The sequence below is a fragment of the Rhipicephalus microplus genome, chromosome 1, assembly GCF_043290135.1.
Source record: "Rhipicephalus microplus isolate Deutch F79 chromosome 1, USDA_Rmic, whole genome shotgun sequence".
Lineage (NCBI taxonomy): Eukaryota > Metazoa > Arthropoda > Arachnida > Ixodida > Ixodidae > Rhipicephalus > Rhipicephalus microplus.
Genome location: NC_134700.1, coordinates 243015531 through 243029676, shown reverse-complemented (window position 1 = coordinate 243029676; position 14146 = coordinate 243015531). Strand labels below are relative to the sequence as shown.

The 14146-nt window shown below is 42.5% G+C and overlaps 1 protein-coding gene across 7 annotated transcripts in view; it reads left to right on the top strand.

Annotated features, from left to right (window-relative positions):
- The window catches only part of LOC119184840 (parathyroid hormone/parathyroid hormone-related peptide receptor), a 288427-nt gene that overhangs the window by 65086 nt on the left and 209195 nt on the right, over nt 1–14146 (top strand). The window contains exon 1 of one of the 7 annotated variants that reach the window (XM_075891694.1): nt 10068–10233. The exons of the other annotated variants lie outside the window; for them this stretch is intronic. Coding sequence (XP_075747809.1) covers nt 10213–10233 — 21 coding nt within the window. The 5' untranslated portion in view covers nt 10068–10212. Of the gene's footprint in view, nt 1–10067; nt 10234–14146 lie in introns of those variants that run through there. 7 annotated transcript variants of the gene reach the window in all.

Sequence of the window (14146 nt, the reverse complement as noted above, 5' to 3'; positions counted from 1 at the left end):
CGCCTTGCCATCGATCATTAGCCATTGAATAGACGTACGAGGGTGCATGCTTATTCAATGTCCAGGATTGGCCTGCTCTCGGTGCAGTTGAGTCAGGCACAATCGTTTCCAAGTTCCGACTTTTCGCTGGTCCTTTTCCAGATCACATTGCGGGAGTAAGATATTCCCAAGACCGCATTTATCGGCCCCCAGGGCACTCACAAGTTCACTATAGGATGCCTTTCGCAGCCGCAGGTGGGCCACCAACCTTCCAAATTTTGATTGACGCTGTTTTGGAAAGTGTAAATTAGAAATTGGTAATGACATTCCCTACGATGTCTTGGTTTATATGATGACCATGTGTAACTACTCGTTCATTGTGTACTAGAGCACAAAAAGCAGGCCTCACCATCGATCCAGACAAGATCCAACTCGGCCGCAATTCACTCAAGTTCTCAGGACATATGATTTCACCTGCGCAGTGTAGACATAATGAGGGCAATGTGCTTGCTGCGATGCAGTACCCTTAAGCAAAAAGCAACAGCTTCCAGCCATCCTTGGCTTAGCGGGATATTATGGAAGCTTTATACCTCAAGTTAACCTCATAGCCAACCCCATAACTAGCCTTTTGAAGAAAGATGCAAGCTGGAAGTGAACCAACCAGTACGAGGGCACATTCGAGAGACTGATGGAATCTGTAGCTCATATTACTGTGGCGAACCTCCGTCTCAACCGACTATTTGTGGTAGAGACGGGTGCTAGTGGTATTGGAATAGCAGCTGTGCTTCTCAAGGCAAACATTGAGGAATAGAAACCTGTGTTATTTGTATACAGGGTCCTCACCGAGGTATATAAACAGTTTACACATTTCAGGAATGGGAGTGTCTGGTAGTAGTCAAATTTAGGCTTTACCTCGAATTTCCGGAATTCAAAATCCTCAAGGATGTCTCAGAGCATTGGGTCCACAGACCCCGCAAATATATATATATATACACTTATATATATACATATATATATATATATATATATATATATATATATATATATATATATATATATATATATATATATATATATATATATATATATATGAAGAGAAGAAACAATTTAGCGGTTGTCCTAATTTTATTACCAACGGTTTCGACCGGTGGACCAGTCTCTTCGTCAGGGTTTCCGAGCTTGTTCGCAAACCCGCTACCCGCTAAGTTGTGTTTCTTCTCTTCCCAAGTACGTTTAATTGGCCCGTTGAAAAAACTTCTCCATGTATATATATATATATATATATATATATATATATATATATATATATATATATATATATATATATATATATATATATATATATATATATATATGCATATAGTCCAGTAGATCCTCCGTGAGCGGTCGCAACGTGGTTTATTTCGACGTTTCGCCCTAGAGTCTCGCCTTCGGCCAGACTCTAGGTCGAAACGTCGAAACGGAGGATCTACTGGACTATATATATATATATATATATATATATATATATATATATATTGAATTAACTTGAAGATAGCACATAAGAAAAGGATCGTATTTACTAGTAAATACGATCCTTTTCTTATGTGCTATCTTCAAGTTAATTCAATATAGAAAATACCCGGACCTGTCGTGCCTTCCCTTCAAGTTCTTCTATATATATATATATATATATATATATATATATATATATATATATATATATATATATATATATATATATATATATATATATATATATATATATATATATATATATATATATATATATATATATATATATATATATATATATCTTGACGAAGGCTGGCCCACCAGCCGAAACGTATGTGAATATGAAAAGTGTTTCCTCGTACGTCGTTCTTTCTCACTTCCGTTATATATATATATATATATATATATATATATATATATATATATATATATATATATATATATATATATATATATATATATATATATATCGCATTTGGACCCATTTGTTTTCGAGGGAGCGGAGCTGATTCAGGAGCAAATATTCTGTAGCGTCAACTTGAATTTTTCGAGTGGAGAGCATTACTCTGCTTAAGCTGAACGAGATAGCTCTCCATGTCAAACATCTGTGACATACGGTAAACTTTAAAATTGCGTTTTCCAGCGAACGTCGACTTCTTCATCCTCGCGGTGAGCAACTCGAGGTTCCCGTATAGTTTCTTTTTACTCATTATGTGTGTTAAAATTACTGAACAATCTCTAATTAACCATATAGTTCATTTTAATGCGTAATCGGTGTTGTGAATTGCGGTAGATATCTTTATAAATTTCATGTCCCCAAATAGGGGTCTTCGCGTCTTCGGACCACAGAATAAATGACAGAGAAGTACCTGGCTGAGGAAGAAATGCAAAAACGCCTGAAAGAGAATTATGCCGATCTTTCAGATTTTGATAATCCTGACTTTATTGGCCATGATGCGTACAATAATCTCTAAACAAAGAATGCAAATGAGAGTGAGGGCAGCAACGGCGAAAAAGATGCCTCTAATTGCACGACGCCCGGACCAAGTGGTACATGAAGTTGAGAAGAAGAGGGCTCGTACTTTTTATATTTTCAACTTCATTCTTGAAACTGTCGACTGCATTAGGCAAGAAGGTGTAGTGACAGGTGGTCGAACGACGGCAAGGAAAAGGTTTAGGTTAAGGAAAAGGTACTAGACATGGTTTCTGAGCTCAACGAGGTTTATGGCCGGGGCAAAATCAATCGGGAGCTTTGTGTCCCACCACCACGTATCGTTACGCACAAGTGAACTGTCTGTATGCTCGCACAGGTTTCAGATATTGCGTGCTGTTACGGGTGGATAAAACGAAAAAGCAAGCAATACTATCAAAAACTCAGACTTGACCTGAACGCAATCTTCGAAACAAACACTGCATCATCCTTTATTCAAGCAGCAGCCGCTGTGCCCTACAGGCAGCACAAAGAGGGGGAAGCGAAAGAGAAGAAAGGCCCGCCGGTCGACAAAGGTGCGAGGTCACTCTGATGCATGCCGACAACGCGAGATATGACATGCCAGGACAATTCCCTGAACGTCCAAAGCTTAGACGAAATACCAAATGCAGGAAAAAAAAACAGTGTGGAAATAAATCTAGAGTGCATTTCGCAAAACTTGGAGGCATCCTTTGCCTACAGAAAAAAAAATGGTTTTTTGACTTACTTGTCAGGACCGAGAGATTCCTTTTGGGGACAACCAAAGCTCGCCAGTTTTTTCATTGTTTATCTGAAGTAACTTTCCGTCGTTTTGCTTTGTACGCTGAAGACCGAAACAAAGAAGTTGCTTTTTTTTTCGAACTGAGGAGGATATATATACATGTTGCAAGACAGCAGTACCGTTGTAGTCTCGACGACGTTTATTCGGCGCAGTCGCTTAACCAACCCTTTGAGCGAAGTGTAAATGTACAGCTTCGTGACTAGAGCCCCCTAACAACTGAGGCCAACACGGATCCTTCGAACGCGTCGCTCCCGGTGTTGATGATTATAAACATGTGAAGAAGATGAAAAGAAGATGAGCAACAGATGCTGTCAGTATTGTCACAGTTAATAGGTGAGCAAGAATATTGTGCTCACAACACATGATAGGTAGAATGATTTCTTCGTTGCCGCAATGGTCACAGGCTGCGGTGTCGACCATTCCAATGCGGAAAGCGTAGGCGTTGGTAAACGCAACGCCCAACCACAGCCTACATAAAAGTGTCTGGTCTGCTCGACAACTTGAAGACTTAACGTAGGATCAACAGAGTACGGTCGGGAATGCTCGAAGTGCGGCTTATTCAATTGTGACGTGTTTTGCTGGTGAGCAGGCTAGCGGAGCTTTCGTGCAGCATCTTCCTAGAGTATAGTAGACAACGACTATGCCTTTGCAAGGGACTTAGCAAATTAGATAATCAACCTGTGTCGGAGGAAAGAATTTTACAATATCGACAACATGAAACTTCACAGAAGGCCCTGAAAGTGTTACTGCACTTTTTGCAACCGACCGGCCTTTCTGAACGGTTGTAGCCAGAACGCCATTCCTGTGTGTGTTTTTGTTTTCTCATGAGTGCACGTGCGTTTTTTTCCTCTCTCTATATACCCCCTCTTTCTTGCCCCTATGTTCCTATCCCCCGTGCTGGGTAGCAAACCGGATGCTAATATCTGGTTAACCTACCAGCCTTCCTTTCTCTCTCTCTCTTGTGCTTACAGCAAATATTGCTGAGCAAGTATGTACGTTTTTTATAAATATGTTTTTTTTATTTTGCCCAACCGTACTTGCTTTTTAAGCATAACGCCGACGTTGAAGAATGTATGATCTTCAATGATCTCCTCATCACGCAATGACGGACCAACGATCTGCACGGATGTCGTGTTTTCTGCGGGGTGTCACGTGCTTTCACGTGGGCGTCGCAAACCGTCCCAATTAGAAGGCGTCGAACGAGCTGCATTCCTGGAGGCTACTTCGCATCTACGTTTGAATCTGTTGGCAAGGGACGCCAAACAGAAGCTGGGTGTTGGCTTGACACACTCGCAAACTGAAACGCTATATAAGCTGCGCAAGAGATCCTTGAAACACGCGTTTGAGTAATTGCAAGGAAGCAGTTGTAATTTCTTCGCTTATATAGGTTCGCAAGGTATACGATAGATTCGACGTGCTTAAAGAATCGACATTTTTGTTTTTTCCAAATTCTTGGATGAATTCCAATATGTATTTTAACACGATGCAATGGCGTATGCGTCTTTCCCCTGGTGTATAAGTTCAGAAACTCGCTTAGATCTCGGAGACTTTTATTGTGAAGATACCGGTTGTCCCGGCCCTGGTTAAAACCCTATACGAAAATGGAGAGGACAGCATAATAAAATAAAAAAAGTCAGATTCCTTAACATTCCTAACTTCTTTCCTGTTGTCGAGAAACTTTGATTTACACTTGAGATATTTCTCAAAATGCATAAGGAAAAAGCGACATTCATCACCAGAGTAATGTTTCCCCACTACAGACTTCAATTGCGACAGACTTGGCTCTTTTGTCTGCTGCGCAAAGCCTTGAACGCAAACCTGATACCGTGCTGCAATTCGGTTGACTGCGCTGGTTAGCGCAATAGAGGAGGGAATGACACATCACTAGATAGATAGGATGACAGAACAGACACTGACTAACCAGTATAGTTTACTGCAAATCAAGTGGAATATATACAAAACAGGAATTTGCGCCGACATGAAACAAACAAAAATTGATGCATTTCTAAGCAGAAGAAATTAGAAGGAGGCAATATGCAACGAGAAAGAAAGTGTGCTTCAACTCCACTAACGTAAAACGTGGAGAGGAGGGAAGCATGCATTGTGTGGCGATGTCTCCCACAACGAATATATTTGCTTTTCGTGAAAACTACTTTACAGGCATATGTTGACGCACCATCACTTTTCCGATATGTTTCAAGAAGTGGAGTTTCCAAGTAGATGACTTTACCGTAGAGATGCACGCTTGCCTCTCTGGTTTTAAGTAAGAAACTTGGGCACGTTGGTAAATTTAGTCGGCACTTCTGATACCGCTGCTAAGCCGAACGCAATGTTTTAGGTAATAACAACGAACCGTTAACCCACAATATGCATAATATAGACCGGTGGCGAGTAGTGAGACTTAGCCAATTTTTGTGGCGCATACCCCATTTATGATAAGTCGTGACGATTACGTCACACGACGACAATCCGAGACGTTATTTAAGGCGCTTCGCCCCTAAAATTTAAGCAGCGCCACTTCACAAACACGGGTAAAACAGGGATGCTGGTGATATTCATTTTGTCAGACTAGCGCTTGGTATATTTAGCAAGTCTTTCAGATATATTTCATAACTGTTCATCTATTAAACACTATTTGTTAAGATTTGAGCCGGTAGTAAAGCTTTATTGCATCTTGACCATTACCTTTATACGCAGGTCTACAAAGAAGCCTTCGTTTAGGTTGATCTGATAAATTGTACCACTGATCTTTAATAAACGATCTTTGTTAAACGTTGAGGTGTTAGTAAAACAAACCAACTTCTATAAAGACTATGATGATGCGCCCACAATTTGTGGGGCTAACTCTACATGACGGTGAATGTCAGGCGCCTAACAGAAAAAGCTAAACTAGTTGGTAAATATTCATTCTGAAAGAGGGGGCGTGGAAATACGGATGCATAAAGGAAGCCAAGACGCACCACAAACACCGGCATTCGTGGTGTCTTCATTGTGTCCCTGTTTACCAACCTGTTTTTAGAGCGCGTAACAGCCAATGGGTAATCGCTACACACATGTTTTACTGGAGGCTGAGGGAAATCATCATGAAGAGTTGTACATAAAACCCTTGCTTTAAGATGCTGCTAAATGTGAGCTGCAGCGTGTTTTCGCAGTGATAGACCGATTTTGATGATAAATAACAGCATTCAAACGTTCATTCGCCTTTAAAAGTGCTTTTAATAGAAAGCATTCGTTTTGTAAACTCTCTGCTGTTTTATTCGATCTGGGTGTTGGACACGGTATTTACCGAAAGGCTGGCTTGGTGGCCTGGATGTATTAATCTCCACTATAACTATGCACTGAGACAACACAAGGCTGGTAATGTTATCGCCATCGCAACGTTTGTTTGTGAGGAGATGGTTAGATTAGTTTGCGAGTATACATGTTCATGTTTAAAATAACATTGAAGGGGGCACTCACAAATGTATGAGGAGTACTTTGAGAGCAGATCAACTGTATCATTCTCTTTAGAGTTCTTTAACTCCGAATGGGGAGTAGTGCCAAGTTCGCCGCGGAACTTGCTCTTTTCTTGAAGGCAGAGCACAAGAGACTGCAAACCCTCTGTTATATGCACGTGGTGTACCCAGTCCCTGCAACTCTATCGCCGACGTGACGCGAACGGTGTCCGGGACTGCGGCAGACGCGTGTCTAGCGCCAGACATCTCGCCAACGTTGGAAAGCGATATAACTGCCTCGTAATCACAAGCTTCCGAGCGTAGACGTTAGAAGAGTGTGACTTTAATGTGCTAAGTTAATAGGATAACGTTCACTGATAACAAAGGGGGGGTCCTTGGGGTTTGAAAGCTTCGTTTTTGAAACACCAACAGTGGCTACTTCTAAAAATTAGTTTTTGACACAAACTGATTTTCACTGACATGGTGGATGCACTAGTAACATTAGTATTATAAAAAAACAGTGTCAAACACAAAACAAAACAAAAATAAATAAAAGCTTCCAGCCACGGGATTACGATTTTCCACCTTTTAATTACCAATCGTGTTCTCTACGAGTCTGTGCCACTGTCCGTAAAGTGAAGGAAACCAGAGGGATGCACACATACGAATTTCACTTGAACTATTTACTTTTCGATCAAACGTAAGAAAAAGGAACACACAGAAAACGTTCTGTCGTCTATATTAAACCTCTAATGTCTCATTCGAATTCAACATCGTTAATTAAAGAGTCCACTATGGTTTCGCTGCACGTAGAAGATGAATTCTTAATTCACGTTCGTTTGTGTAGCGGTTGGCGTCCAGGGTTTTTCTTCAACCTTGGCTGGAGCCCTGAGGGCGTAGCCGGGCGGACGACCTGACAACCAGCAACCGGAGTGAAGCCGATGTGGAGTCTGTTCAAACGGAGTCACTGTGTGCATTCCTTGAGCCCGAGCCAAGGCCAGACTGCCTCATGCTCTCGGTCAGCTTCTTCGAAATAGGGCTGCTTTCTTCCGAGAATGTTTCGGGGTTGACTTTAGGAGAGGAGCCTTTCTTCCAGCCGCACCTGTGCGCCCAGTGTTTATATTGACTAAACTTCGCCCAGCGCCGGGACCGTGATATTGGGGGTGATATTGTGTGTTCTGCTGCGCAATTTGGGAGGCACACTCAAGGAGGCGGCTGTTGGCGATGTCTCCTCTTGATGTACATTAACTTGTCATTTGATTGTTCAGCGAGTACTCTTTGAATATGCACAATCATTACACTGCGCCACGTCACAACACGCGATTTCTGACATAAAAAAACAACAAAACAAAGCAGAGCCCATGATTTCACCTTTTTTTTATGGCTTGCATACAGACGTGATCTTACTTTGCGACTAAAACTTGTACGTCTCCAAGACACAAGCACTGCCAGCCGCACATGAAATGCCGATAATTCCAACAACACCAATTTCCTTTCGGAATTCGCAAGAAAAATATACATTTAAACTTCCGAGGATTGAGGGTTGCGTAACGGCCTTTACTGTCGAGTTTAAGGGACGTTTTTCTCTCGTTTTACTGGTTTATGTGCACAGAAGATTTATGTCGACCGCAATATCGTTCAATAAGCACGTGCTTACTTGTCGAACGTGCGTACTTATCAAAATGACAAAGCTTGTACAGCTGTCACGTATGCGTACCGATTTGTAGCTCTATCGACACCTGCAACTACATAACCGATCATTAAAAAAAAAAAAAACCTAATTGAATGCGTGAAAGAACGCCAAGCCAGCGCGGAACGCGGAGCACAATAACAGCAAATGCTAGAAGAGTGTCCTTTCACAGTCTTTTCTTAACACTCGTTGAGTAACTACTACAAGAACACTGGGTGCCCACTACGCCATAGTTAATCATAATTTTTGTGTAGTAGATCAGCATTCACTATGCTAGGGTGCCTAACTATGCTATCATTCGTCATTCTTTGGAGAAGCCTGATAATCACTACACAGATGTTAAAAATTTTGTGCACTTTTTTATGCAGTGGCTGATGACGATGAATAATTATGCCCGAAGCCGGTATGCGCCACGTTTAATAGGCGATCAAGACCAATTTTTCTAATGGATTGGAGCATTGACGACCCACTTGTTACGCAGTTCGCATTGTGTGACGCCTGGCTTTTCATTTGATGTTCTAAAACGCCTTATTACACATATTAACGCGATGCCTTTCCCGACATCAAGCCTGCCTATGAGGCTAGATTAGAAACGAGTTGCAAGAACTGGAGTCGCTCACTTCATTGTAAAATACTAGGATGACACGCAGCGGAGCCAGGTTCAAACCCGATTGTGTCGTTGGTGTTTTTTTTATTTACTGGGTGTTTTTTTTTTTTTTTGCTTTCGATACTGGTTACGAACCCTAGCGGTGGCGGCGGCGGACAACTATGGCGCCGCGCGTGACCTATTTTCTGATCTCATAACATCTTTCGCTGTAAGAAGTGTGCCGTCATTTAGTTCAATAAAGCAGCGGGCCAGGGCCGTCGCCGAAGACCTCGGAAGATGTTCCTCGAACGATATGTCTCTAGCAGCCTAGCCCAGGGCACAGCAACAACCGCTGGACAAATAATGTTCATTCAACTCAACTCAACACCAAATAAAAATTCTGTGTGGTTAGATGTGAGTCAGCGTAGTGCCGTCGAGTGTATGACAAAGTCATACACTCGGCGGATGACAGAAAGTGTATGACAGAAAAAGTCATAGACAGAAAGAGGACGAGACAGAACAGAACAGACGCAATAAAGATACAAAACTAAAAGAGTGAGACTGAAAGAGAAAGAGAGATCTGCAGAGAGTGAGAGAGGAACAGAATAAAAGCGGAAGCGATCGAAATGAGAGATGGGAGAAGGAGCGAGAACAGTATGAAATGGATAGAGGAAGGAAAAAGAAATAGAAAGAGATTCCAAAAGGAGATACAAGAAATAGAGAGGTAAAAGAAAAAAAAAAACTGAAGAGAAACGAGGAAGCCTGTGTAGTTACGCTGTTGCTTCACACTTAGTACCACAAGCGAGAACCTGCCGTATTTTTTTTAGCCAGCTTGCGCCATGTACAACGCGAGTCTTCTATTTCTTCCCTCTCTCTCTTCCTGAATTGTTTAAACGTCGTTTCAAAGAGAGAATTCTGTTTAGACGGTATAAGAAATGTTTGCTTTGAAAGTGCACAATTCGCCCAGCTCGAACCGGCACTGCCATGGGCGCAGAAAGACGCTGCCCACCTGGCCCGTGCATGTGTGGTTTACGGTAGCGCAGCCGAAATAGCCGGCTCAGTTCGCCGCACCTTCCTGACTCGGTGCTCGCGTTTCAACTGCCGTCGCGGCGCCACTGGCATCGCATAACTGTGCCTCGACACGGCTCCGTGAGCGACATCTACGTCGTCAGCTCGTGATCGAGGATGTGGCGAGTTCGAAGAAACAAAAAAGGAGAGGACGCTTCGCCGTGAGTGACATGTTCCAGGACGCGCCAACCCGCGAAGAAGGAGTGCAACATGAAACGGTCGGCAGGAAAGGTAATGCAAGCTTGACTGGAAATTAAGTTTCATCTACCCCTATCGCTTGTGCCGATGCTTCGAAGTACATTTGAAAATGCCGCGTTGAATACAGTACGTTCGAAATTTCAATAAATGACAGCTTTCTGGGGTCGAAATTAGTTTTTATACGCTGCTCCTGCAGGACTACCTAACGTGATAATCTTTGGCGACGAAAAATTTGGTATCTTGTAGAATAACCCTAATTGTACTACAGAGAATGATTTCCAAAGCAACGACCATTCTCACCTTCACTTTACTATGTAATACCGTGTCAGCCAACCTTGTAAAAGATTCTGCTACTAATTTTTATTGAATTAGAGATGCGCGCTTAACTTCGAACTTTTGTAGCATCACTTACTATACATTGTTTTGAAGTATCCTGATATATATATATATATATATATATATATATATATATATATATATATATATATATATATATACCTTTTCAATACCTTTGTTTGATTGGTTAATATTGTCTCCACGGCCGTGCTAGAGAAGCGGCAAGCGCGCACACTTTTGAATTAAGGAGAAAACCCGCACACGTTAATCAGAAATAAAACGATAGTTGTTTCTGATCAACTAACCTACAGAGACAAGTATTGGTGACTTAAACTCCAAAAAATTTTCTTGAATTTGATGCTTACTAAAAAAAACTAGTAATAAAAGGATGCACTTTGAGCACTATCTGGTCAGAAAATGTTGCCACGTTAAACTTGCCGGTGTAACCTCTTTGATTTTTAGCAAGGTTTAGCGAAGGTCGGGCCTAAGTGCCATGATCTACCGGAAGCGAAAGGTGGGAACTAGACACGAAGCGCAGGCCTTAAGAGGGTGCGCGCGTGCCACTCCTCTAGTCCGGTCGTGCCACCTGTCGCCATCCAGTGGACATTCCAAGTGTCCTTGGAATGTCCACTGGATGGCGGTACTTCTAAATGAAGAATATATCATGAAAAGATGCGAGATGGTGGCACTTGGACAGTTCACAAGATGGACGGACGGATGAAAAGACGCACCGACGGACAGATAGACAGATGCACGGCGGATGGACGGGCGCACAGAGGCACTGGCAGACGGACGAACGCACGGAGGAACGCACGGACAGATGGATGGACGCACGTACCGACGGACGGACAGACGCAGGTACGGATGCATGGACGGACGCACGAACGGACGTCCGGGTGGTTACACAGACGGACGGATGGAAGCAAGAACAAATGGAAGGACGGATGCGCGGACGGGCGGATAGACGATTCTCCCCACTCATCATCATGCACTGCTGGATATGCTGCGATATTTTTACTTTCGCTTGAGCTTTCCATTGGTATAGATTACCGGCAAAAATGAATGGATGTGGACGGGCAAATAACCGTTCGCTCACGAAACGCGTTCACTATGAGCCGCACTCGGATGCGGTCGTCTCTCATTTGTGTAACATTGGAGTCGTGTGGCGGATCGCTTGGCTCTACCGACGAATGATTACACAAACGTACCCATTCTTACCATTGCAAAATATTTAAACAGCCTTAGTTTGTCCTGGTTGACCTTCCTGCCTTTCCTTCCTCTATCTTCCTCCTACTGTTTATGCTCAAGCTTCTTAGAGTTAAAATTTCACTCGAGCGCAGCAGCTTCAATATTGAGTCACCTGGACAGGTGGTTCCATCTGGCGGTGTAATGAGCAACCAAGCAAGCACATTACTAAACAGGTGTGTTCTGCTTCATCGAAGAAGCATGACGACTTGACCCTAGAAGACGTTCGAATCGCAGGTGTCACTGTCCGAAAGCATTGTGCCCGTGGCATGGCCAAACACGGTACGGCTGTTGTGGCATAGTCACCTTTCCATTGAGAGTCTGTTCTTTGCTGGTTTCGGAGCATTCACGCTCCGCGCTGGCGGGGACCACGTGCTTGCAGAATTTTTGAATTTGACCACATTTTACTTCACGCGAAGACAGTACTGGTTGAGGGCGTTTCAGTTTTGATGTTGTAATTTAAATTGTATATTAAATTTAAATTGAGTAGTAATATAAATAAGCATGCGCGTAATTAAAATTACAACTCATTTCACCGAGTATTTTGGCTATCGGGCCCGTGGCAAGAATATCGAAGCGCCATTACTGTGATGTGATAAAAAAGTTCCCGGATTTGGCCTTTAAGCGGTTTTCCTCACTTTTTTTTTTTTTGCTGCTGCTGCCTCGAAATCGGGCCCATGGAGTACAGATAGCCTTGCTGGCTTTTAGTTAATGGTCGTTTACACCGAGTGTATGTATGTTAAAATACATTTTGTTTTGATTTTTCCCTTTCTAACAAAAAAAAAAAAAACGAGTGCTTGATAAATGCCCCCACCCTACCCCAATCTGTTTTTTTTTTTTTTCGTTCAAGGAAGAATGCTCATAGATCCAGCAATGGCTTAATACTGAATTTGTTTATTGATTGTATTACACTTTAGAGTATGCATCGCATGGAAGAAGAAAAGCGAGAAAAGATGTCTCAGCATTAGAATTTTGATTACCAGTGTTTGTATCTTTAAAAGCATTATCCTCATTTTTATTGTTTTTTCTCGCGTTCCCAATTTTATTCGTTTTCGTTTTTATCAATGCGCCCTGTACTCTTTAGCAATGATTTTACTTTAAAAGTGTTAGAGGCATGATCACATCAATAATAATTTATCTTGTTACGTCAATGTTCTTGGCACATTCCTTTTGTAGATGCTTGGTTTATCACTTTCCCTATTTCCTTCTTCAATTTCATGGATATTGTAAAGTGCACTGTGTTGGGTGAATAATAATCAGCTCCGAGTCAGCGCTGTATAGGTGCCTCCGTGTGCTGTGTTGTTCGTCGGGCTGTTTATCACATTTAGCTAGTTAGCAGCTCGTCTAAGCATCCTTTTACAGCGAAAGCTGTTATGAGATCAAATTTCGGGTAATGTGTTGCCGTAGTTGTCCGCCGCCGCCGCCGGTGTCCGTAACCCCATCGCACAAAATTAGACAAACAAAGCCTAATACAAATAACACAGTGGGGCTCGAACCCGGGTCCGCTTGGTGCCAGTTCAGTATTCTATCACTGAGCCACGCCGGTGCTTGGCAGTTGTTGGCAAACTTGCCTTAGACAGGCTTGATGTCGGGAAAGCAATCGCATTATTACAACTTACAAGCCATCTTCAAACAGTTAAATAACAACTATAGTCGTCGCACAATGTGAATAGCGTAACGAGTGGGTCCTGCAATGCTCCAACCCATTACAAAAGCTTGTTCTTGTTCACCTATTATTCACTTCGGCGCATGCCCACTTCAGGCACAATTCCTGATTGTCGTCAGCCACTGCATGAACAATCGGCACACAATTCCTTGCAAGTGTTTGACGGATACCACGCTTCTAAGAAGAATCACGAAAGATAGCATAGTGAATGCCAGCCTACAACACAAATTTGTTTTATTATTAATGCCGCAGTGGGTATCAAGCAAGTGTACTTGCAGCAGTTACCCAACGAGTGTTTATAAAAGGCTCTGAAAGGCCGCTCTTCTAGCTTTCGATGTGACTGCGTTGCGCCTTCCGCGCAGTCCTAGCGTTCAAGTTTTCGGTTAAATGCAATCAGCTCGCTGAGGACCGAGTATGTTGCAGGTCATTCAGAGACACTCTATAGTTGCACTTATCACGTCAGATATGCCAACAGGATTGGTGATTGTAACAGAGTGTGCGTGCAAGACAAACGTTCGATTATAAATACATTGTCATAACATGATGAATATCACACCCATGATGAATGGCATAATACGCATACCATCAATGAAAAAGCACAAGTTGTCGTCACAGCGAATTATTAATAGCGTTTGAATGCGAAGGGCATGGCACTACACTTGTGCTATGACGGTTACCGCATAAACTCGTCTAAAACAA